We start from the raw sequence: 26,000 nt of genomic DNA on the forward strand, positions 1-26,000 counted from the left end.
ACTTTGAATTCAGATAAAAGAAAGCCAAGTGGGAGCCCGTAGTACATGCCTGCACATTGTAGATACTCTTATCAAAAAATGAAAATATTTCTCCTTACTAGTAAGTCATTTAGTCTAAAGCATTTCAAAGACACTTCATTTCTGCCACGAGTGCAGAGCAAACATAATGGCTGAATTCCTTTACAGACAACAAGCAAAAACATTGACTTCGTTCAGTGATTCCCTGGCGTGTGGGCAAGAGTATTTCTAGTTTCTCCTAACGGTCCTGGGGTTTGACTGGTTAAATAATAATCAGTCAAGGAGTTATTTTATTTTCGGGCTTGTTCTCTGAGCTCCTGACAAATTTTTCAAGCTGACATGTCAGGAAAAAAGAACTGCTAAGGAACATCCACCCTAACCTGTGCTTAGAGATAGGTTATCGGGGCCAGTGTGTGCAAAATCTGCACGCAGCAGCCACTGGTTGAAGCACCGTAGGTCCCTGGAGTCTGTGCTCTGCAGACCTGCACTCCCGTGACCAACAGCTCCTCCCGCCCTCGCCCAAGTTCTCACTGATGCGGAGGAGAGGGGAGTGGGCTGTAGCGACAGCCTAGTGAGCTTTGATACTGTCTCAGGTCTGTGACATAATCACAGTGTGTCGACAGGTTTTGCTTTCTTTCATGCTTTTCATGACAATACAGAATGAAAAATACTGCTTTTAAATTACCCTCAAGTGAATGTGGCATTGCCTTTCGTGAGAATGGATTTTATGGTCCTACTTACAGTGGAGTTTGTTTGTTTTAAATATATTTTTATTGATTTCAGAGAGGAAGGGAGAGGGGAGAGAGAGATAGAAACATCAGTGATGACAGAGAATCATTGATCGGCTGCCTCCTGCACGCTCCACACTGGGGGAATGGAGCCCACAACCTGGGCATGTGCCCTTGGCCAGAATTGAACCTGGGACCCTTCAATCCGCAGGCCAGTGCTCTATCCACTGAACCAAACCAACCAGGGCTTAAGGTGCAGTTTTACTGTGATTTTACCGAGGCGCTGAGTCAGACTGGTCCATTCGAGAGAAGTAAAAGCAGTCCATCCACTCATGAGATAAGCTCACACTTTTATTTTTGTTCTTAGGGAGCATGTCACCAGTGCCCTGTGCATCCCGCTGGCAAGCCAGAAGCGGTAAGGATGGATAAGAGGGGTTTGTTTGCTTTGCTGTGATTGCTGGGCCGTCCGGTCATGGCTTTTGTTTGTGGCAGGAGTTCCACGGGCCGCCCTGACTGGACCTGCATCGTGCTGGGCTTCACGTCGGGTTCCGTGCGCTTCTACACGGAGGTGAGCCCTGGGGCACCTACTTAGGCACCACTGTAGTCGTTTGTGACCCTTCCTGCCGGTTGGGAACGTATAGTTGATGCTTTATGGGGGTGGAGGCTGGACAGGGGAGGGGCGGTGGTAGAAAGTTCTGGTAAGAGCGATACAGAAGAGAAGCTGTATTCTGAGAAGAGAGGACCTGGTGTCCGTGGAGAACTTGTTGGGGATGCAGTACTCCCTGCCTGGCCGCCCCAGCTCAGGTATGTTGCTGAGAAATCAAGCCGGGCCCTTCTCTGTGCCTCCTCCTAGAACGGTGTGCTGTTGCTCGCACAGCTTCTGAATGAGGACCCTGTGCTGCAGCTTAAATGCAGGACCTACGAGATCCCACGACATCCGGGCGTGACTGAGCAGGTATGTGAGAGTTCGTATTCAAGTACCAGTGGCTTTACCTGAAGTCGTGTCTTTCTCTATATCAGGTGGAGAGGTAAAGCTATCTTTGTCTGATGGCACAGTTAAGCTGTACGGTCACATTCTTGAGATACAACCAATTTACAGCTGAGCAAGGAGAATACCAGTCATGCTTTTACTTATTTAATGAAGTTTTGCATTAATTATTTAATGTTTGTTCTGCAGTCAAATGAAATATTTTAGTCAGAAGCCAAGAAAGGTTTCTTATTTTTAGAATTTAATAGTGACTTAAAACAAAAATGGATATTATATAACTTTATATAGTTTTAATTTGGGTTTAGGTATCAAAATATATGTGCAAGTGTCCCCCAAAAAATGTATCCACACTTTTTCCTGATAGCTCAATTGATGTTTCTTTCAGATTTAACCCATTGGAATTAATAATTATTCAAACTAGGTATACAATTTTGGGGGACACCCCATATATTCGATCCTTCTTTGTACCACCCTGCTTCCAAAGGTTTAAAGTTAACAGGTGTATATATTGTGTGCCTGTGGGGACTTAACTAGCATTATAGATGGACTAGAGCTATAAGAACTGGAGCAATAGAAGAAATTAATCTTATAGGAAAGACTAAATTAATACCCATTAATTCCTATGAGAGAGTTAATTAGTAATGTAAAGCACTGCCTAGTTAATTGCTGTGTAGCCATAATGAAAAACTACTTGTTTGCTCAGCAAAATGGAAAATCATTGACATATTATTGAATAATTAAAACATGTATGGGATAATATATGTGGTATATTCTCACACAAAATGTATGATTATATGTGAGGATATGTACTGAGACCTGTCAGAGATTTCAGGTGAGTTTCCTTTTTTCTTTCTATTTTATATAGTGTATATAAAATGACTGTATTTTATTTTTATAAAACGTTTACCTTTTTTGTTAATCTCACCTCGTACCCTAAAAGCATTATTCACCATGAACAAAAGTTTATAATTGAGAAGACTCGCAATTCCTTGGCCAAAAACTTTCTGAAATTAATTTTCCACTTATTTTTACTTTTCCTCTGCTTGTGTTGTTTTTTGTTGTTGTTTTGTGTTGGTGGGTGACAGTTGTTGTCATAGTATTTTTTACTTTACATTAGTCATGACACTCAACTCTAGTAGGAAAATGGATACATTTATTAATCATCACTATGATTTATTATTTTCTTCCTTCTTTGGTAGAATGAAGAGCTGAGTATCTTATATCCTGCTGCCATTGTGACTATTGATGGATTTAGCCTTTTTCAGTCTCTTCGTGCTTGTCGAAATCAGGTAGCAAAAGGTAATTTTTGGCAAGAAATAGCTAACTTGTGGTGATGTTTGTCTAATTTCATTTAACCTATTTAACCTATGAGTTGCCAGAGGCGAGTGTGACCAGCACAGGAACAATGGGGTTGTTCACGGATTCGGCAAAATGTGCATCTCTAATAGACACACTTTTCTACTAAGCCCGAATTCAGTTGAATTTTTATAGCTATTTCATAGTTTTTGAAATTTTGAAATTTAGCCCATTATAAACTGATTGTCTTGGGGACACTTAAAGTAGTCACTATAGCCCGGCTGGCGTGGCTCAATGGTAGAGAGTCGACCTATGAACCAGGTCACAGTTCGATTCCCAGTCAGGTCACATGTCCAGGTTGCAGGCTTGATCCCCAGTAGAGGGCATGCAGGAGACATCTGATCAATGATTCTCTCATCATTGATGCTCTACCCCTCTCTCCTTCTACCTTCCCCTCTCTGAAATCAATAAAAACATAAAATGTTATTACATTTTTTGTGATTTTTAAAAAATATAAAACTTCACTGTACTCATTATAGTGAAGTTGGTTTGTCTAATTTTGTCTTTGACAGCTGCAGCTTCAGGCAATGAGAACATCCAGCCACCACCGTTAGCTTATAAGAAATGGGGTCTGCAAGATGTTGACACTATCGTTGATCACGCTAGTATTGGTAAGCATTACTAGCTCAGTTCTTTTGAAATTTACTTCCTATTCCTTTTGATTGCAGGATCTCATTGATTTGAACTGTAGATTTATTCTTATGTGAAAAGAAAATGCATTGCTTTTAGTGAGACACGTGGAAGTTAGTTCAGACTTTCACTATTTGATTTGATTTTTCTGCAGACAAGTTTAATCATATAATTTCCCTATAGATTAGTGTTTTTAAAATGTAACCTTTAAGCCAGCAGAATACAGAGAAAAGCAGATTTCTCCTTGAAACCAGTATTTGAAGGCTCACCGTTCTAGGCCTCAGGAATAGAGCCGAGAAGACATGGTCGCTGCTGCCAGGAAGTGTGAGTGTCATGGGAAGAAGCCCGTGGAATAGGTCCAGGACCACAACCGAACGGTCGTTGGAGTGGACGGTGGACTGCTGCATTGGGAGCAGGGGGAGGCCAGGCACTGAGGGAGTGCGGAAGAAGGGTGGACTTTAATCCGGGACGGGAAGAAGAAGGACTTGGCCAAGAGAACAGACACAGAGAAGGCATTCTTGCCACGCAGGCATGAGGGTGGGAGCGCATCGTCTTCTGGAAAAACAGTGGATCCCAGGAGAACTGGCAGGAGCGAGGCCAAGTTTAGAAACAGGAGTCAGGTTTTGAAGGGCCCGGTGTGCTCTCCAGGAGGCACTGAGAGCTTTCCCACAGCCACACTGGGAGCCACTGAGGAACTGTGAGCAGGAGCACGACACTATCTCAGCCTGTTAGGAAAACCACTGGTGGAAGTTCAGAGGTCGCGATGTACGGGTCAAGACTAGGAAATGAGTACAGTAGGGAAGTGCAGTAATCTTGGGAAGAAGTAATGGGCTCCCGAGTTAAGGGAGTAGGAACGGGGTGGAGATGAAGAACATGCTATTTTAATATTTTTTTTCTATTTGTCAATGTAATATTTGCTTGTTAAAAATGTAAATAGTACATAAATAGGTAAAGAGAAAAGGGAAACAATATCCCCTTACATTCTACCATCTAAAGATACTTATCATTGGCATTTTTGTAAACATTCGTTCAGAATTGTATGTGTGCCATTATGTATGGTTATGTAGACAGGCTTTCAAAACTAGGATTATTCATACCAACTATTATAGCCCTTTTCTTATCAACATATTATAAAGAGGCTTTCACATCAATTTTGCCAAATATACATTTTTATCAGAGTCCTAATAGAAGACAGGTGACATCTTAAAAATAGCGTCATTGAAAGGGGGTTATTTGCAGAGAAACTATTTATAAAGTGTGAGACCCACCCATTCGGGATAGGGTCTGAGGGCTGGTTAACAGCACAGCTGTTACCCACTCCCAGGCCTAAGAGATGAGGGCCCAGAGCAGCGCCAGGACTTGGGGGTGAGGAGTAGGCTCAGCACCTGAGAGCAGGCTCTATCTCGGGTGCAGGCAGGGGAGCTGGAGAGAGGTGGACAGAGTTGAGACGTCCTTTGCCCTTGCGAAGGGATGGGCTTTTGTTCAGTAGTCATGGGAAGTAGGTATCCTGACCTCATTCTCCTTACTCTCTTTGACCCAGCTGTCTGACCCCAACTGCAAGTCCTCAGGATCGGCACACTGGCCCCGGGAGTGAGCGGGGAGAGAGGGCAGGAGTGTGAATCTAGAGGCCAAACAGTAGATGTTGGACAGATGGTCTGTTTACTGTTGCATAGGATTGTGTGCAACCCTCTGTGTTAACACCTTACTGGTAGACATTCAGTTTGTCATGACTCTTTTGCTAAAATAAAATTGCAACAAAACTCCAAAGTGTTGAGTTCAGTTCAGGGTAGCATCCCTGTGCTGTTAATTAAACTTTGGAACATTGAAACAGGCTAGGATAAATGAATGGGTAGAAAAATCTGACTCTATTCACTTATCTCCCAGCCTACAAAATGAAGAAAAAAAAGTGCAGTGGACTTTATGCAAAGGTTTGATTAGTTCATTCAGCAAATAAATGAACAAGTGCCTGTTGTGTCCCAGCAGCTAATATTGGCGCTAGAAATGCAAGGTAGACGGATGAAGTATACATTCTGGTGACAAGGAGACAAACAGTATGGTAACAGCAGAGTGTTAGACGCATCAGGAGTAAATCATCAGAGTTGTGATAAAGGAAGAGGGTACTCCAGGGGGCCTGTGAGGAAAGGCCTGTCCAGGGAAGTGGCATTCAGACTGAGACATGAGGGTGAGGAGGAGCCAGCTCTGGGCAGAGGTGCCGGGAGAACATTCTCAGCAGAGGGAGCAGCGAAGATAAGATGTAATGGTCCATAGCTTAGAGGACTTACAGGTGCACTTTTAACCTTACAAGTACATTATGATAATTACTTTTGTAGCTTTTAAAAATAACTTCTATCTGTTAAATTGAGCGGTTAATGTCCTAGAATGGAATTGAAGTAAACATTCAATGGCCTACACTGACAGGGTCCTTTCAGTGCGTTCAGGTCATGCCTTGTTGTCGCTTGATCACTAAGGTATTATGACGCTGTCCCCTTTCGATCAAATGAAGACTGCCTCCAATATCGGTGGATTTAACGCAGCCATTAAGAACAGCCCACCTGCCATGTCTCAGTACATCACTGTAGGGTCCAATCCGTTCACTGGCTTCTTCTATGCTCTAGAGGTAAGAGGTTCCTCCCTGATCATGGGTAAGACTGAGTTTTCACCTTGTCTAAAAATGGCTATGGTACCTGAGCCTTACAAAGGTTGAGCAGTTTACGTTGCTAAGTTTCAGTCTAAGCTCATATGAATCTCCGCTCGCTTTCTTCTAAATTCTTAAATTAACTCAGTGTAAACAGCTGAACTTTGTTTCTGATGGCCCGGGTTCGTGGACACCGCGTTGCCTTGGATACTGTGGGGTGGTCAGAAGCTCGGGGTGTGGACCAGCCCCCCCCGGGTTTGCATCTGTGAGGATTGTCAGGTCAGAACTGGCTGCCAGCTGTCGTTATCCACGTGGTGAAAATGGCTCCTTAAATCAGGAGACAGTTAGATTTGGCAGCTCTTACTTCTCGCTTGAAAAGCAGCCTTCTCAGAATTGCCTAACCTATCTTTTTACTTTATATAGTAAAATATATATATATATTTTTAAAGAGGGCAGAGAGCAAGTTGTGTATGGTTGGGAAAGCCACAGCCCTGATATAAAGTAATGCCATTTTAATATCCTAGTTTTAAAGTTTCAATTAAGTTACAACTAAAAGAGGGAACTCCTAAAGATAAAACGCCAGTGGCTTTGACGTTGACACTTTGATGACATTGCTACCCCCTGAAATAAAGTGACTATACTCCCCTTAAGGAGCTGCATAGGCTCTTGCTATCCAGGCTTTACAGCTTTTTCAGACTGTATAGCAGGCCTCCTTTAGAAAGCTTAGAAAGCTACCCTGTTCCTTTGTCAGCGGGCACGTGTTCTGTCTTCCAGGGAAGCACACAGCCGTTGCTCTCTCACGTTGCCCTCGCCGTTGCCAGCAAACTCACTTCTGCTCTGTTTAATGCCGCCAGGTAATCGCATAACAATTACATTAAGCCGTCTCTACTTTGTCTAGCTTGGTTTGGGCTTCTAATGTGATAGCCTGCACTTGGACGCTCTGCGAGCCCGGTTTTATTCTCACGCTCTCTTTCCAGTGGTTGGCTTGGTTGGAAGAGTAGGCACGAGGAAGAAGCTGTCCAAAAGCAAAAGCCGAAGATGGAGCCGGCCACCCCATTAGCTGTAAGGCAAGTCGGCCATGCTCTTCTCAAACTGCGGTGGTTTGGGGAACGTTCTGTGGGATTGAGGGTCTTTCGATGAGCTTAGCGGATTCCTTAATCTCATGAGTCTTTGGAGCTTCTAAAAGTCACTGGTATGAGATGACTTTTCCAGTAGAATGTAAACTCCACGAGGACAGCGGTTCTTGCCTGTTTCATTCACTGCTGTCTCCCTGTGACATTACGGGCTCAGTATGTATTTGTGTGTGTGTGTGTGTGTGTGTGTGTGTTGTTGTTTTACAGATACCTGTAAACTTAGCTTCTAAGTTGCAGGAACATTAACTCCGTGATAGCTGATGAATTTCTTTTTAAAAATAGTTTGGTTTGTCAGTAAGCTATAAAAATAAAAAATAAAAATACTTAGTAATTTCTTTTAAAAAAAAATGAAATGAAAACAGGAGCCCCCTGCATTCAGGCCCTCTTCAGAATGCTAGCTTTGCCTCTTTACTTACCTCCATCCTTAGTGCTGTCAGGTTTGGAGAGGAGAAGAGGTGGTTTTTGCTAGATTTTGTTTTAAAATTATTTTTTATTACCTAATATAAAGTACCACCATGAAGGGAAGTAGAAACACTCCCTTCCCCCTTTTAGATATTCTTCACCTAAAGAGATATAACTAATTATGCTACCAAAACTTATTAAAGTTTCTCTCCTAAGGTTTTTTCATCTTATTTTAAAATATGCCACATTTTTAAATTCATTCAGGAATCAAGAAATAAACCAATGGCCCGATGCATCCCCAACAGATGTAGCGAATTTGAGCCCTTTGTCTCAGGGACTGTCATCAAAGTGAGCTCTCCTGGTCCTTTCTCAGTACCGTTCACTCTTACTGTACTTACAGCTCTAGTACGATTGGTTGGTTACAGACCAGGAGCAGCTTAGAGAGAAATATTTAGAAGGGAAGTTCTCCCTTCAAGCTAATTAACATTGGTATCAGCAAGATGTGATACCTAGCAAAGAGAAAACAGGTTAGGAATAAGAACTTAAAACAGACAGCAAATGCCTGTGGAGGAGCCAAGTTCTCTAAAATTTCGCTGGTTGTGAGGGTATTGTTTTCTATGACAATTAATCAAGGAGAGATGGTTATGATGCACTTGATGTTCTCTGAAAAATAAGGTCGTGGGTATTTACATAGAAAACGTATAAAATAAATAGATGTTTTCATTTTATAATGGAGGAAACTTCTTATAGTGCAAACTGTCATATGTAGGTAATTAATTATTAGTCCATGCAAGGTTCGTATTTCTTTATGTAAAAGTAGATTCAGCCTATGTCATTTACACATTTCATGATTGTGGTATATATCTCTAGATTGGAATGTGATTTGAGCTTTTTGTTTTCTTTTACATTTCAGGTTTGGGCTTCCAGATTCTAGACGTCATGGTGAGAGTATTTGTCTGTCTCCCTGTAACTCTCTGGCAGCAGTAACGGATGATTTTGGCAGAGTTATTCTATTGGATGTAACCAGAGGAATTGCAATACGCATGTGGAAAGGTACGTCCTTACAAACATCCAGGAAAAAAGCTTAATTTGTTTTTTACCCTAATAGTTGAGCAATATGATCATTCTTTAGCTTCTGGTTGATCTGTCTAATCCTTTATGCTTTTTTTTTTTTTTTTAAACATGAACTGGGTTTGGCAACACTTGATCCAGAAATCCAGTTGATATGTCTTTAAGTTTGATGAACTCATAGGCCCGTCTAACCTCTTTTTTATGTACTTTTCAATTCTCTCTGTCATTGTCAATTTCTGAACTCAGTTTTTTTTGCCCCGGCTACATTTATTCCATTTCACAAGGCCATGTTTGAGTCAGATGTTCTCCCCAAAGCTAGAATGCCGAGCCTTTCAGATTTAAGAAGCAAAACCTAGCAAAATCCATCTTCGCTGGCTTGATTTCTCTATCCATGTGCTTGGCCAATTCACTTAACGTTATTGGTAACTGTCAATTGGGAGTTGCATTTGGCTGCTATTATCAGACCCAAGTACAGGATTGATATGAAGTCACCACAGTGTCCTCAGGAACCCAGTGTCCTTCCATGTAGCTTCCCCACTCAAGGTCCTCTCATGGTGCAAAAGGCTGCCGGAGCTCCAGCCCTCTTGTCTGTATCCCATGACGGAAGAAGGGAAAGGAGTCAGACTACTTTGAAGATACTTCCTGAAGCCCTCCAACCTTTTTCGATAAGATATTAGCCAGAAGTTAGTCACATGGTCTTACCTAACTGTTAGGAAGGCTTGAAAATATGAAGTTACATTGTCGACCTGAACAAAATAAAAAGCCTTTGACGAAGGAAGAAGTGGAGACTGCATCGTTGGGAATCACCCGAATAACAGCATGTGAGCACAGGTTGGAAACCACAGTTATGGTGCAGTCTGGTCTGCACTTGGCATAATGGACTCGAGGACATTAAGCAATCTGGACCAGATGGAGTCCATTCTCATCTTGCCGACGAATTCCTACAGCAATCACTGGTCACGTGCCTCAGTGTCTGCAGAAGAGGGTTCAGTGCTGCAGACACATCATTCCTCCGTGATGTTCGTCTTCTGAAGCAACATCAAGTCTGTGTGCTCAGCAAGACTTGCCCCGAACCTGAAAGGCGCAGGTGTGCCAGCCGGCCCAGATCCCCTGTGACGGGCTTGTTGCTGGCCTTGCTGCTCACCTTTCGGCCCCCAGTGCAATCGGTTCTCCTCCCAGTGCTGGGAAGAGAGGCATCGATGGCCTGTGAGAGCGGCCACCTCCCTTCACTCTGGGCCCACACTTTCCCTCCATCTGCCCACCACCAAGGAACTTGAGTAACAGGAAATCAGTTTGATCTCTTCCTTAAAGTTTAAATGGACTGTTGTTTCAAAACCCAACCTGATCATCTCCCCAGAGTGTTTTAAAGGGAGAGAGTTTTTAAAGAGAGGGAGAGAAGGGAATCAGATGGGAGGTTCACGAGGCTTCAGTGACACCTGTTTTCTTCTTAAAGAAAAAAAGCGATCTGAAGCAAACTGAGCAAAATACAAGATTTAATAAGACTTCTTGGTTGATTCTATATTTATTATAATTGTTAGTAGTTTCTGTTTAAGATATATCATAATTTAAAAATAAAGTTTTATAGCTTTTCTTAAATTCCTCCCCCACCCCCCCCCAAAAATCCCATAGTGCTTGAGAAGGATACTGTTAAACTTACATTAATTTACCAATTAGCATCCCTTTCTCCTGTCTTCAGGGTATCGGGACGCCCAGATTGGTTGGGTCCAGGTGGTAGAGGACCTCCACGAAAGAGTCCCAGAAAAGGGGGACCCCTCCCCCTTCGGGAGTCCCCAGGGCCCCAGTCGAGTGGCTCAGTTCCTCGTGATCTACGCGCCGAGGAGGGGGATTTTGGAGGTGTGGAGCACACAGCAGGGACCCAGAGTGGGCGCGTTCAACGTGGGCAAGCACTGCAGGTGAGCTGCAGGCCGCCCCTTCCTGGTGCAGCAGAGCTTCATCCCAGTAAAGCTTTCATTCAGCCTGCTTATTCGTTTGCAGGTTGTTTGAGACATGACATGTTCTTTATTACGGTTTTTCCTGCAAGTGTGTGATAACAGAGAAACCTCCTTGAAAAGGCCGCGATGTGCTGCCGAATGACTTAGCTTTGGTGCTGCCTTTTGTCCCGTCCCTCACGCTGTGGAGGCTCCGGAGGGAAGATGCCTTCAGATGTCAGATGCTTTGTTTGCCGTTGCAACACGGGCCTGTGTTCATTTCCTTTTCTAGCACATTTTTTAAAAATATGTTTGTAATGATTTTTAGAGAGAGAGGAAGGGAGAGGGATAGAGAGATTGAAATATCGTTGCGAGAGAAACGTCCATTGGCTGCCTCCTGCACTCCCCCTACTGGGGATCGAGCCTGTATCTCTGGCATGTACCCTCAAACCAGCGACCTCTTGGTTCATTGGTCGATGTTTAACCACTGAGCCACACTGGCCGGGCTCTAGCACATTTTAACAGGCAGCACTCTGCCAATCGCGTCCCGCTTCACTTCCGTTTTGGTATCCGTTTGTATTATTTGCCTTATTGATGCTTCTGCACTGCTGTAATGTTGGGTCCCAGGCTATCATAGAAGCCCCTAGTGGCATTCCGTTCTCTGATGTGGTCACCATATTGGTGTGTGATTTCTTTGTATATACAGGCTCCTGTATCCTGGCTATAAAATAATGGGCTTAAATAACGTCACCAGTCAGAGCTGGCAGCCACAGACCTACCAGATCTGCCTCGTGGATCCCGTGTCTGCAGGTGTGAAAACGGTGACTGTTCCTTTCCATCTGGCGCTGAGGTGAGGCTTCTCGGGTGTCCCTCGCTGGCGCCCCACTACTAACTCGTCCCACCCGCATCTTGCTAGTAGTTTTGCAGTTATTGTTTTCCTGTGTGTGTTTTTTCTTATGAGACTGATACCTTTAAACTTAAGTAGGAAGAGAGTAAAGGACAGGGCACAGTCAGAGGGTCAGAATTAGAAGGAAGCAAGGTTACATCTGTAAGAACGTGATGTGTTTATTGTTTCAGTGACAAGAAGAGTGAACGGGCCAAGGACATGCACTTAATGAAGAAATTAGCAGCCTTGCTGAAAGCAAAATCTCCCAGTCTTGGTGGGTGTTTTCTAGTAAAAATGCTAAAGCATACTCTGTTATTCCTTAAATTAATGTTATTCTCTAACTTGGGTAGGACACCTGCGGCCCCTGGGCCTTATAAGGCCCGCAAAATCCTTTGGTCTGGCCTTGCCAAGGCATTAGGGGTGAGTTAATGACATGTTTGACCAAATACAGCCGGCTGATGTTTAAGGTGATAATTGTGTATGGTCCACAAAAGATGTTATAAATATCCACATGGCCGTTGGCAGAAAGAAGGTCCCCCACCCTGCTCTAAATGGAGCCATCAGACACTGGATCGCGTTCATGAGCTGTGCCGGCTCTTCAGAAGGAGGCGAGGCGCAGGCGCTCACTGTGCTGTCCAATGGAGTCGCCCTCTCAGGGTGTGTGCACATCTGTAACAGTAGCGCCAGAGACCCGGACACCCTTCAAGCAGACGGGCAGTACACATAGATGCCTTTTTCTTTCAGAATAAAATTTGCCTGCAATAAAAGTGGAAATTTTACTTTGCTTAATTTTCTCTTTCTAGATTCGGTTGAAACAGAAATAAAGGAATTAATTCTCGATATTAAGTACCCTGCAACCAAAAAGCAGGTGAGTGTATATGTGAAGTTTCCTGCTGAGTAGCTATTCCAGTTCCCTCCGGAGAAAATCTTTGTTTTCTTCGTTCCCCTCCAAGCACAAAAGGCTAGCCTTCCTTTTGTGTTCTTACTCATGTTCATCCTTTTTTATATTCCCACACGGCCGTTCCTGCTGTCCCTTTTTTCCTTTCTTTTTTTAAAAAGTCAGTAATTCTATCACACAGGCAAGTGCATGTGTTTTACACACACACACACACACACACACACACAGTGCATGCCATCCGTTGAGATTAAGGAATAATAACATAAACCCACGTGGTGACCACCAGGAGCTCTGAGGAGCCCCCATGTCCCTCATCAGCTGTGCCCCCTCTCCCGACCCTCAGGGACCAGAGTTCAGAATGTTGCTTCTCTTGCTTTTCTTTTGAGTTATGTTATTTTTACGTGGCTCCTTTAAAGCTGATGGATGCCCTCTCTGCCTTTTCAACTGTGTGTAAAAGGAGTCACGCCCCACTTCTGTGACATCACCCCTTCCCCGTGTGTCTGGGCCTCCCCCACATTGACGCACAGGCTGCAGCGGACGGTGCTCTGCGATTCCACTGACTGCAGTTTAGTCACCTCCCGCCAGTGGACACTTAGGGCGTTTCCAGTTTCCTGCTGTGAGGAGCCGTGAACTGTGACCATCCTTCTGTGTGTCTCCTGGTGCCCGTGAGCAGGGCTTCCTCTGGGCATCGGAGGTCTTGCTCCCTGGCACATGTCGTCAGTTTGACTCAAAAAGCTTTTCTAAAAATTCTCCAGAAAAAAAAAGAAGAAGAAGCGTTTCTCTTGTGTTTCTACCTAAGGGGCTTGCTAGGCTCGGAGCCTCTTCGCTGCACTGGTTGGTGGTAAATTGCTTCTGGACATCCTGTCCTGACTCACGTCTCACTGGTACTGCGTTAGGGACCCTGCGCTCCCCAGCCTCCACTCCAGGCTCTAATGTGGTGCCTCATGATTTCTTTCACGACCACCCGTCAGTCCCCTCGTAATGCTCAGTCCCAGCTCCACTGCCTTCCAGACACTTCGCCATGGATGCAGCGAGCTCCTCCCCCGCCGCTCATCGCACTAGTATCACCATAGCTGATACTAGTCATGGCTCCCCGCCTTTTCATCTGCCCCTCTGTTAAGCTCCTTCAAGTGGGGACCTCACTGAATGTGTCATTTCTATAATCCTCAGTGTCTGGAGCCAGGCTAGATACGTGGGAGGATTCAATGACTGCTGATTTCTTTTTGCCTTTTATTTTTTAAAACACGTTGTATTGTTCTATTGTAGAATGGGCAAGTCCCTGTGACTTTCAGTCGAGTTTTCCATCCCACTGACAGCTTGGCTCAAAAAGCTTTTATAAAAAAATCTCAGAAAGAAAGAAGCGCTTCTCTTGCATTTACCCCTCAGGGGGCTTGCTAGGCTCGGAGCCTCAGGCTCTCCTTTCCTCAGAGCAAGTCTCGGGTATCAAGGATGGCACTCTCATGACAAGGTGGGCATCTAGGCAGGCAGCTCGGAATCAGTAGCAGGAAGGGGGGGTCATAACCACACACGCCTTCTCATCTTCACCCCATCTTTCTTCTCTCACATCCTGGGAATCTTGAGCATAGTGCAGGCTGTCGTCTTGACTGTTGTTGTTACTATGCTGCTGAATTGTGTATGAAATTATGAATTTTAAAAAAATGCCAGGAAACCTAATAGTGAAAGTTGTGTGTTGTTTTTGACACTAAGGGGAGAAAAGAAACTAGTTTTGACTTGGGAAGACTGAATGGTAGAGAAGAAAGCAAGCCAGCTGCCGGCTTGTGTCAGAGTAGACAGAGCAGATGCAGATGACATCTGCCGGGGTATTTGCCACATGTGGTCACTTTCTGTATAGTCTCCAGGTAGCTGTGTCATCATAGGCCTGGCTGGCCTCTCGAGCCACCTGCTAAGCCTGATTTTCCCCACACACACACAGCTGGTGTGTCTCATGCCACATTCTCAGCCTAACCTTTTATACTCACCTCATCAATAAAAATCCAATTTAATGTGCTAATATGAAATGATAATATGAGCTGTAACTACTGTGTCCAACCCTTTGGGGACTCTGATGGTTGCCTCTTTAGGCATGAAGAGAGATTTGGGAACTGGTGATAAAGCTCTTAAATTTCTACCAGGGGGAAGGAAGGGGCAGGTGCGGTGAGTATATATACGGTACCCCCAAAACATGTATACACACTTTAACAGCTGATAACTCACTTAATTTTCACTTCTTTTTAGGTTTAACTAATTTGAAATAATGGGTGAAGCCAATCTAAGTTTTGAACAAAGAATACTTATCCACTAGACTTTCTAAAGGTGATACATACAAAACCAGCAACAGGTGACGAATTGAGGGCCCACAAATGCCCAATGAGATTATTCTTTTTTTCTTCTTCTTTTTTTTTTAAAGATAACTCTTTTTTTAAAAAAATATATTTTATTGATTTTTTACAGAGAGGAAGGGAGAGAGATAGAGAGTTAGAAACATCGATGAGAGAGAAACATCGATCAGCTGCCTCCTGCACATCTCCTACTGGGTATATGCCCGCAACCCAGGTACATGCCCTGGACCGGAATCGAATCTGGGACCTTTCAGTCCGCAGGCCGACGCTCTATCCACTGAGCCAAACCAGTTTCGGCCAGTGAGATTATTCTTGATGTTTGCAATTCCATTGCTTCACATTATCAGCAGTTCCTGGACTAGAACGGTCATCAATTTGAAAACGCATTGACAAAAAAATCATTCATTTCTGTAGGTCCTTTTAAATTTTGAAAATGAACTGTATGCTAATAAACACTAACTTTATAATCATTCAAAGTGTGTATACATTTTTGGGGCACACCCTGTATATCTAGACTGGCCTAGATTCAGTCAGCCCCATCCATATGCAGTAATTAAGTTGTCACTGACATGACAACAGCCTCTACTTTTCATTGATATTTACATAATATAGACTTATTCAAACGCATCTTATTAGTGAGTAGCTTACCTCTCTTTCTAATTAGTCCTGGCTATTCTGTTAAACACCAGTCGCTTTTGCTTGTTTCATTCTCCTCTGAACTTTTTGTCATATCATGTTCGGCATGACAAAAAATTGATTACATATTACTTCCGATGCACCCTTCACTCACAGGTATATATACTAATGCAGCTTACATATGGAGCTTCCCTTTGAAATGTGGTATAGTGAAAGTGGAGGCATCAGTGTCAAATATAAACAAATAATTGCCTTCTAATGACTTGGATTGCTACTTTCTTCTAGGCTTTGGAAAGCATTTTGGCAAATGAACGTCTACCATTTTCCTGCCTTAGAAACGTCACCCAAACTCTCATGGACACTTTGAAAAATCAAGGTAATCAGATTGTACTGATTGGTGGTTATGGTCTCACTTCATTGTATAACTGATCGTAGAAGTAGAAAGCTATCCACGGCTTATGATGCTCTCCTATTACTTTAAGGTAGAAATAAAGTGCATAAGATAAAAGGAAACTTCTTTCATACCTTTAAGATTTGGGAACTTTTTATACCCTGTTCTTGGTATGAGTTGCTCTTTATCTGAGCTTTTTAATCTTGGGGAAAAAAACTAATTGGTAGGAATTCTACTTTTGGTCTCTTTGCCACCCTTTCTTGAGGATACATCTGGCACAGTCCACAGTTTCTGGTTGAATCGTCATACCTTTGACCACCACGATAGCAGCTTTAATTGGTTATCTTCAGTGTGAGAGCCTACTAGGCAGTGATGAGTCATGGGCTGAGAGAGGACATTTTCAAAGCTGTTTCCAAATCATTTATCTAAACTGGAATATTAGACCAAGATATTTCTTCTTTTTTTCTTCCTTTTTACTGTTAGAGTACCTCATTTCATTTAAAAATTTAAATATTTTGGCCATGATAGAAAAATTATTTTTGCCTTATTAATCGTCTATAGTGTAAGCTTCCCAGTATTTAACAAATTAGAGCAGGGAATTAGGTAATATTAAGAGACTTAATGGAGAAAAGCCTTTTGTGAATCTGGGAAACATCTCTTTACTGCATGTTGCCTTTTAGAGGTGGAGTCTGTTGACGAAGGGCTGCTCCAGTTCTGTGCCAGCAAGCTGAAGCTGCTCCATCTTTATGAGTCCGTCAGCCAGTTAAATGCCCTTGGTTCTCCTGCAGACACGTCGGTCTCTGAGAACGTGAGTACTCCCATTACCCACTCGACAAAATCGTCTCCCCGATTATTTTCAGTTTTTCAAATTGGTAGTAAAGAAGTAGAAGATGGAAAAATTTTGTAAAGCATACAGGTGTATTTTCTTTACAAGACTCCCTGCTGGTTCTCTGTGTCTTGCTGCTAAGTTTATATTATTTATGCCAGAAAAATTAAAGTTTATTGTTAATCCATTTACACTACCCTAGAAGCTTCTAGTTTTTCTGAACTCATTTTTTTTTAATCCTCACCTGAGGCTATTTTTTCCTTTGATTTCTAGGGAGAGTGGAAGGGGGGAACAAAAGGGAGAAAGAGAGAAACATCGACGTGAGAGAGAGACATTGATTGGTTGCCTCCCGCACTTGCCCCTACCGGGGCTGGGGATTGAGCCTGCAACCCAGGTATGTGCCCTTGACTGGGAGTCAAACCCAAGACCCTTCAGTCCACGGCCGATGCTCTAACCACTGAGCAAACTAGCCAGGGCCTGAACTCATTTTTTAAAGTTACTACTTATAATACAACTTCTGGACAACATTTTCCAGTTAAAGTAGAGTCAGCTTACCAAAGTAGCAAAACTTTAATTTCCTTTAAAGAAAAAAAATGATTCTGCCTAACAGAGAGACCACATTTTCTGTATTGTTGTCAGCAAACTCATACAACTCGTCTGTTATGTATACATAAAGAAATGCATTTTTAAAAGATTCTATTGTACATCCAAGTGTTTACAATAATTATAGTAAATGTTCTATGCTTTTATTCCATAAAATATAACATAACAAAAGTGACAGCACCTGGTAATCTCTATTTATTACAGTGCAGTATCATTCATTTCTGAGGCGTGTATATAAAATCCTTACATTCCATACAGAGAAGTGAAGTTTCTTTAATGGGGACTAGAGAGAAGTATGTCCCCTCTCCCATTCCAGTTTCTGTGTGACCGTGGCCAGCTGTCTGGTTTTACTGATGTCAGGTCACTGGTAGTTCTTTTAAGAAAATTATCTGGTGCATCTGAAATGTACTTTAAACATGCATACATGAATAACAATTTCTTAAACATAAAAATAAGAGAAGATTTTTCTCTCTGTAATGGAAACAACTTCCACATTCTAGCATCTTTTTTATCTTTGGGATTATAGATAGATTTTACAAAGCATTTGAACAGTAATATATTCATAGTATTCTGTGACTGCTGTTGCACATGACAAAGCCATTTTCCAGGATCTTCAGGTTGATTGAGTTATGTGCACAGGATTGCCTAGGCACTTCACAGATTCCTCAGTGCCTAATGTTTTGTTTTTTTTTGTTTTTTTAATATATTTTATTGATTTTTTTACAGAGAGGAAGGGAGAGGAATAGAGAGTTAGAAACATCGATGAGAGAGAAACATCGATCAGCTGCCTCCTGCACACCTTCTACTGGGGATGTGCCCGCAACCAAGGTACATGCCCTTGACCGGAATCGAACCTGGGACCTTTCAGTCCGCAGGCCGATGCTCTATCCACTGAGCCAAACCGGTTAGGGCAGTGCCTAATGTTTTCATGAGACCCAGCTACCGTCTCACACTCTGCCAAAGGAAGTTACATAGATGGCTCTGCTAATCCCCTGCAGAATGCATCTCCACCTGATAGCTCAGCATAATATGCAAAGATAAAAGAATTACAAATTCTTAAAAATCAGTTGTCAGATTGTTCTTTTTTTTTTCTTTTTAAGGCACTTTTTAAGAATTAAAACCTTATTTGCTGTAGACTTCTTTAGATTCTTTACACACCATACACTCAGCCTCTAGGCTGACTGGCTAATTTTGTGCACACAGAACTGAAATTCAGGGCTGAATTAATTCATTTTGCTGTCTCTGGCACATGGTCCATAAGCTCATCTATAAACCAAGTATACCATGGACTGCTGGCATGCGTTCGGTAGCACTTGGCAGTTTATTGCTTGTTTGTAGAAACAACAGCCTTAGTCAATAAATAGATAAAACTGCTCTGGCTTAAGGATGCAGCCTTACTCACGTCACATGGGGGGAGCGAGTTGTGCTTGCTGTGGCAAAAGTATGGTCTTTAAAGTGTGTGTGTGTACTTTTCCCTAATTTAGAAAAACAATCGGATCAGGAGATATTCCTGCACATTGGTATAGAAGAGTGGTTTGAAAGGCTGCAGGCTGTATCAGGGACTTCTGATCTCTGTAGCCCCGAAGCCACATGGAGAATTTATATGTAATACATTCTCCAGTGTTTTTGCAGCAGAATAAATGAGGAGTCCGTTTCTTATTGACTAGTCCCTTAGTTTCCTCAGAATCACAAGAGTGGCAGTGGACACCCTGTTAAATTTTTTTTTCTGATTACACAGTAACACATTCATTAAAATCTGAACCTTTTAGACAAGTATAATCTCAGGAAATGTTCTAAAAATGGTACTTTTAGTTTGCTTTATTTCAATAGCCTCCTCATGAATGTGGGTCAAGTTTTACGCAGAGTAATTGGCGAGTAAGGCCCTAACCAAGTTCATGGGAGCAGTCACGTTAGTTAAAAGTCCATCTTTGGCTTGTGGTGTTGCATTTCACTTCAGGGGACGGGGTTGACACCCTGGCAGACTCAGAGAGAGCAATGTCGTCCATTCAGAATTTTTTCCTGTTTTTAAGGACTTGGCTGTATTGCTAAGGCTGGATGAAAAGGAACTCGTGAAGCTCCAGGCATTGCTAGAGAAGTACAAACAAGAGAACAGCAGGGCTGCTGTCCGCTTTTCTGATGATCAGGATGGTGTGTTGCCTGTGAAGACATTCCTGGAATATCTAGAGTATGAGAAGGACGCGATCAACATAAGGAAGATGGGTGAAGAGGAGCACGTGGCTCTAGGTGGGTGGACTCACCTGAGTGGAGAGGCAGCGGCCTGAGGCGGGTGGAATCACAGACCCCTGTTGGAATCCCGCCCACTCTCAAAGGAAGCCTGGACGAGCTAGGAGCGTCTCAGAGCTTCGGTTCATTTTGAAATTAACCGAAGAATTTGTCAGTTCCCTAAAGATGCTCTGGGCATGCAGGCACTGTGTCACAGCAGTTGTGTTGTATCCATAAGTAAACTTAAGAGACGGTGTCAGGACGGGCTCCGCTTTAAGAAGCCAAGCAGATTGAACCAGCGGTTCCCCTCCTCTCCCTTCTGTTGCTCTGTGGGGGTTAGGTGGCCGTTGAGGAAGCTTGTCCGAACGGTGAGGTCACTGGTTAATGCGGCCTGTTTCCACCCACAGGCAGCTTCTTCTTTTGGAAGTGTCTGCACGGAGAGAGCTCCACGGAGGACATGTGCCGCACGCTGGAGTCGGCGGGACTCAGCCCGCAGCTGCTGCTGGTGAGCTTCCTTGTTGCTGACGCTGTTCTCTCCTGCTCACTCATCGGAACTGTCCATCTTTTTCTTTTTCTTTTTTTTTTAATTTATTTATTTGCCATTGTCTAAAGCAGCGGTCGCCAACCAGTGGTCCGTGAGGTCTGAAAGGTTGGGGACCGCTGGTCTAAAGCATATCATAGAACATACATGAAAACCTTCTAAAAATGGTCAAAAAAATTCACCCCATATTTAGTTAGTTAATAGTATTTTCTTTTTCTCGTTCCCTGTAGATTGTAATAGCATAGCCCATGATTACCCTAAAGGAAATTTATCATGTGACATGCATGCATGCATTCTCAGTGGACCGAGACCATCAGTAGCAATGTTCCTATCGGAATGAACTTCCTCCCAGCAGTGCAAGGTGGTCAGGCACTCCCTAACAGAGTCTACGTTAGACCTTGGCCTCTGTGCTGGAGGAAATGTAGACAGATTCATCCCGTGGGTAAACCACAGCACTGACGTCTGCTCGTTCTAAAAAGGGCGAGGAAGTAACCCCACCGTCACAGGCTGTTCTCTTACCACCCCACATGCACACGGACGCATGCCCTCGCTCACAGTTCACAGCTGCGAAGGGAAGGGAGGGGGAACTTCTCTAAAAAAAACAAACAAAAAACAGAGCCCAAGAATCAAAGTCAGAAATTGGATGTAGAATAAGATTGGCTTTTAAAAAGAGCCCTGCTTGGTCACTGTGGTCACGTCCAGCAGGGGACATGGCAGCCGACCTGGCCCTTGCTCAGCCCTCTGGCCGAGGGAACCTACGTGCGGGTCTCTGTGCCACGCCACGAGCAGGTGTCCTGCTCGCATCTGGCTCGTTCCCAGAGCAGCCACTGCCAGTGCCCAGGCAGAGCAGAGGAGATGCCATAGCCTACCTCTTACGTGTGTGACGTAGCCAAGGCTTTGTTACACGTCGTAAGGTGTCGAGGGAACTTAACTCGTACATGTGTGAGAGGCTACGGTACAGTTGGGGTTTTGTTACACATCATTTCACTTGAAGTCACAGACCCTGGTGATGACATTAACTGAGGACTTAGTGTGACAGAGGCTCCAGCTGGAAGGCAGCGCCTAGACCAGGCAAGAGGTGGAGAGGAGGGATGTAGATCTCCACAGAGGACTAGGGATCCCTTAGGCCGACGGCACCTCGTTCTGTCCTTGTCACATGATGTCCCAGCCCCCACTCATTCCCCAGAAACACTGGATCGTGTGTACAAGGGCGAGAGTCGAAGTGAAATGCTGTCTGGACTGAAGAGCATCTGCATCTCTTTCAGTCTCTGGTCCTGAGCGTGTGGCTCTCTAAGGAGAAGGGCATCCTGGGGAGGCCGCAGTCTGTCCGCTGTCTGCACACCACGCTGTCCCTCCTGAGCCGGATGAAAGGTAAAGCGCTGGGGCCTGGCCTGCGTGCCCGCGGCCTCCGCCCTCGGAAGCCTGCCTCGTGCTTGAAGTGCTAGAGCAGCCGCAGGGAAGAGAGATCGTGTCTCCTGCAAAGTCTTCCCCCCAGAGCCTCGTATCCAGAGAACGCGCCTCGTGCATTGCGAGGACGTGGCTTTCTGAAAGTCGCATTTTGTGCTGTCAACAAAAATAATGTAATCTGCACAGTGCGTTTGCTTAACTCGGAGGTAAATCTAAGGGTCTCTGGTGGAGGTTATTACTTTTCTTACTTTTGTTCTGCTGAGAACAATAACCTATTATATTAAACATTCAATGCTCCATTTCCGCAATGATGAACTATTCCAAGCAGGGCTTTAAAGTTGGTCCAGAAGCAAGGTGACCAACACAGCAAGAGTAACTGGAATATTCGTGTTCTGACTCAGCTAGACTTAGACCAATTTTCCAGTTTATTCAGAAATAGGCAGGTTCGTCCCTGGGAGTTTAGTTCTAACTGTGTTTAATCTGGAAAACCGGGCCCAGGACTGGGGAACTAAGCTTCCTTTCTGACGTTGGCTGCAGTGGCCCTCGACGACACATGGGACTCCCAGTCGGTGTCCCCGTGGTGGCAGCAGATGCGCACGGCCTGCGTTCAGTCTGAGAACAGCGGGGCTGCCCTGCTGTCCGCGCACGTGGGGCACTCGGTGGCCGCACAGATTTCGGACAGCGCGACCGAGAAGAAGGTAAGTGGCAGGGCGCAGCGTCTGTCCGTGCCGGTCCCACCTGCGGAGGCACCGCACGTCCTCGTGCTGTGCAGCATCGGGGGTCTGAGCTGTGTGTCCCGTTCTTACTTGTCTTTCTTAGGGTCAGGAGGGGGTGAGGGGTGCTCCCCTAGTCTGTTTATTCAGACAACACCCACATGTGAGCATAGCACGCGTGGCCCAAGGGGGCAAGAGCTGAACTTGCTGTGGCTCTGCCAGTGGCTGGTGATCGGTGGCGAGTCCCTTAAAGATGAGTTCTGTGGCCTCAGTTTCCCATGCGAGAGAGGCCAGGGGTGGACCACATGTTTCCCCGGTTTGTTCCAGCTCCTGGAAATGCAGCAGTTGTGTTCGACCTCCCTTGTGTGAGCACAGGGTGTGTGGGGCACGCAGCACCGACAACTCAGAAGTTCCCAGCTGACCCTTTCCTGGGTGGTTTCTCCTCACCTCTTGGAGACACTTTAAAAAAACAGGGGGAGCCCTAGCCGGCTTGGCTCAGTGGATAGAGCGTCAGCTTGTGGACCGATGGGTCCCGGGTTCGATTCCGGCCAAGGGCACATGCCTGGGTTGCGGGCTCGATCCCCAGTAGGGGGTGTGCAGGAGGCAGCTGATCAATGATTCTCTCTCATCATTGATGTTTCTGTCTCTCCTTCTCCCTTCCTCTCTGAAATCAATAAAGAAATATATTTTCTAAAAAAACGGGGAGTAGGGGAGGTGGGGAGGGAGGGCTAACATCCCATCGCTTGTGGTAGCTCAGATTATGTTTTCTGGCGGGAAGCCACATTAACCTGGATGAGACCCTTAGCTAGGTCTGCAGAGAGTCACATCCTCAGTCTCAGTAGTTCATCGTGTCGGTTAATATCACCAGCTTGAGAGGTTAGCAATAATGAGGGAGAAGTTGGAGACACGTTTTCTGTGTTGGTGAGTGCATTCTGAGGAGAGGTCAGTGTCCTGGTACTGATAGGAGAGCCGGCCCTTCTCCAGCGCGGCCCTGACAGCCCGAGGGGGGGGGGTGGCGCCGCAGGCCTCTGTAAATGTCCACACTCCATCCCCCGCGCCCCCGAGCCTCCCGCCCACTCCCGACCCTCACGTTTCATCCAGCTGAGTGGTAACGTCTGTGCCATGTGCCCGGGCTGTCCATCAGCCCGCAGGTTCAGAGCTCACTCAAGTTCGTGGTGATGGGGATCCCCGCCAGGTCCTCACCGGGCGTTGTCTGTCAGTTTTCCCAAACAGTTTTGGGTGCGGACGCGGAGGCCCTCACGGACTCCTGGGAGGCCCTGTCTCTGGACACCGAGCACTGGAAGCTGCTGCTGAAACAGCTGCAGGACTGCCTCCTCCTGCAGACCCTGCTGCACAGCAGAGCGGACACGCGCCCCGCCAGGGCGCCCTCGCTGCCGGCCGAGCCGCTCCCCCGGCTCTCCGTCAGGAAGCTCCTGGAAGGAGGGAGAGGTAACGGAGTCTGTGGGAGCATGTGTGTCTGCAGCTGTTGTGGTGGTGTGAGCGTCTGTTATGGAAATGACCGAAAGAATAGGAAAGAGCAATCCGCTCAGATTTTAAAATGGATAAATAGCCCACCACACACTTCTCAGAGTCTGCTCCTGTCAATTCCTTGCTCAGGGAACCCCACCCCCAGCCTCCAGCCTTGCAAAATAAGCAGCCGTTCTTAAAGAATGGTTGGGGGCCTCCAGCGTCCCCCTTTACCAACTGCGTGCCTGGTGCATCCCTTCCTTCCCCGAGCAGTTCACCCAGCACAGCGAGCCCAGTGGGCGGGAGGCAGAGCTCATCGGAGACTCCAGACCGAGCCAGCTGGGAGAGAGATTTGCAACGTGTAGTGCCCCTCCTCCCTGGACATCCTGTTGGGCTTTGGGAATTAGTTGTTTTCATAAAACATTAACCTGCAGTGGGTTTATTTTTTCATTTTAAAATGAATTATAACATTTTTTACAATTTCTGCATTTTAATTTCTAATGCCATAACTATTGAGGCATATAAACCATAAGCTAGTCTTTGGGGCTGCCCATAGGGTTAAGCGTTTAGGGCCTAAGACTGACACTAAGAAGTTCAGAAGCTGCCGGACAAAGTGACCTCGGCAGCTGGCTCTCCAGCATGGCTGACTGAGTCCAGCCCCTTCCCACTTCCTGCTGGTCGCTAGGTTTCAGCGCCAGTGAAGCCCGGGGTCCCCGTCTCTGAGCCTGCGCGCTTCCCTCTCCCCGCCTCCCCCTTTCTCATTCTTCTTCTCCTGGACCCTGAGCTCTACATCTTAGCTCAAGTGCCACCTCCTCCCAGAAGCCTCTCATGAGACCAGAACTGCATGTCTTCTCTTCTTCCTGCTAATTTCCACTGAACCGTGTGCATCTTTTCCGACACATGGCTTCCTGCCTCCTGGAGTCGGTCCCAGGCTTCCGTCTCAGGACCATAAGCATTTACATCTCGAATGACCTTCATCGTCCCCTTTTCTTCCCAGCAGCTCCGTCAGGCTTGTGATGCTGGGATGACTATTTCTGGGTTTATAATACGCATGTATTTATAGGTTTTTATTTAGTTAACCCGTTTTCTCATTCCTTATAAGACTTGTGAAGTTTTTAATTATAAATTCACAGCACCCCACGCTGCCACCCGGGGCAAGTGTGGGAACACCACTTTAATATTCACTGAAGCAGTATCATCAGGGCCTTGATTCCGGAAGGAAAATTTGCAAGTGATTGGGAAGCCAAACATACGAAATTACATCTCGCCCAGCACACTGCTCTCCCATTCCCCTGATCATTGTAATTTTACTGTGAGGCATTCTTTCTGTGGAAAGGTGTACATTTGAATCAAAATAGGAGGAAAGACTGAGAGAAGACATTTCAGTAAGTTACAGAAGATGTGTAATATGTTTTGGGTAATAAACAGGACTCTTCATAGTGAAGGTTTTTCAGTTTGCATTTATAAGTTTTTGGACTAAATTAATTGCAACGTGGCATATAGCATCATGTTGTTGATTAACTGTAGCTAAATTCTGCCCCTAAATGTTCCATATAGGCAAGTTAGTTGACTCTTAAAAGTAATATATTGCCCTAAGAAGCCTAGACCAGTATCGTGCTAATCCGTGTTTTCTCTTACATTTAAATGAAAGTGTTTTTCAAAGATGTGTTCATCCCTTCATCTCCCTATATTTTGAATTTGTGAATGTAGAAGGTATGCAGTATCCAGGCATGTATGCATATGCACTTACATTTGTCTAATATTTTAGGTGAGTCTAAAAGTGCCCTTAGATAGCCAATGCCCAGCTACCCTCACAGGTGGAGTGGTCGGTAGGAACTGCGGTGACTCCCCTGGGGTTGGGTCACTTTCCGGCTGAAAGCTGAACATTGGCACTTAGACTTGTGGTTGGAAATGCAGGCCCTGCCAACGGCTCCCTTCCGCAGACGCTATGCTGCAACTTTCCATTTTCTTGTCTCCAAACGGCAGGTGGCATCGCAGACAGTGTGGCCAAGTGGGTATTTAAACAGGACTTGAGCCCCGAAGTATTAAAACTGGCTAACGAAGAAAGAGATGCAGAAAACCCAGACGAACCCAAGGAAGGTATCAGCCGAGGTTTATCTGAGGTGTCAGAGGTGGACGTGAACTTGGGAGCCATACCAGGTAACACACAAATGCGGGGAG

General features: G+C 45.0%; 1 protein-coding gene and 1 non-coding gene across 2 annotated transcripts in view; both read left to right on the top strand.

The window, feature by feature from the left end:
• RAB3GAP2 (RAB3 GTPase activating non-catalytic protein subunit 2) overlaps window positions 1-26,000 on the top strand; it is a 58,126-nt gene that overhangs the window by 19,120 nt on the left and 13,006 nt on the right. The window contains exons 5-25 of the mRNA XM_059677784.1: window positions 1,114-1,161; window positions 1,239-1,314; window positions 1,600-1,701; window positions 2,934-3,033; window positions 3,603-3,701; window positions 6,189-6,337; window positions 7,130-7,209; window positions 7,333-7,422; window positions 8,804-8,943; window positions 10,658-10,874; window positions 11,596-11,739; window positions 11,967-12,049; window positions 12,579-12,643; window positions 15,934-16,024; window positions 16,720-16,847; window positions 19,499-19,712; window positions 20,099-20,196; window positions 21,498-21,603; window positions 22,177-22,337; window positions 23,573-23,801; window positions 25,806-25,979. Of these exons, the coding sequence (XP_059533767.1) occupies window positions 1,114-1,161; window positions 1,239-1,314; window positions 1,600-1,701; window positions 2,934-3,033; window positions 3,603-3,701; window positions 6,189-6,337; window positions 7,130-7,209; window positions 7,333-7,422; window positions 8,804-8,943; window positions 10,658-10,874; window positions 11,596-11,739; window positions 11,967-12,049; window positions 12,579-12,643; window positions 15,934-16,024; window positions 16,720-16,847; window positions 19,499-19,712; window positions 20,099-20,196; window positions 21,498-21,603; window positions 22,177-22,337; window positions 23,573-23,801; window positions 25,806-25,979 (2,594 nt within the window). The remainder of the gene's footprint in view (window positions 1-1,113; window positions 1,162-1,238; window positions 1,315-1,599; window positions 1,702-2,933; window positions 3,034-3,602; window positions 3,702-6,188; window positions 6,338-7,129; window positions 7,210-7,332; window positions 7,423-8,803; window positions 8,944-10,657; window positions 10,875-11,595; window positions 11,740-11,966; window positions 12,050-12,578; window positions 12,644-15,933; window positions 16,025-16,719; window positions 16,848-19,498; window positions 19,713-20,098; window positions 20,197-21,497; window positions 21,604-22,176; window positions 22,338-23,572; window positions 23,802-25,805; window positions 25,980-26,000) is intronic.
• LOC132222712 (small nucleolar RNA SNORA36 family) lies at window positions 5,481-5,613 on the top strand. Its single transcript, XR_009450283.1, has one exon. It is a non-coding gene; the product is annotated as a small nucleolar RNA SNORA36 family (small nucleolar RNA).

The sequence above is a fragment of the Myotis daubentonii genome, chromosome 20 (genome assembly GCF_963259705.1).
Source record: "Myotis daubentonii chromosome 20, mMyoDau2.1, whole genome shotgun sequence".
Taxonomy (NCBI): Eukaryota; Metazoa; Chordata; class Mammalia; order Chiroptera; family Vespertilionidae; genus Myotis; species Myotis daubentonii.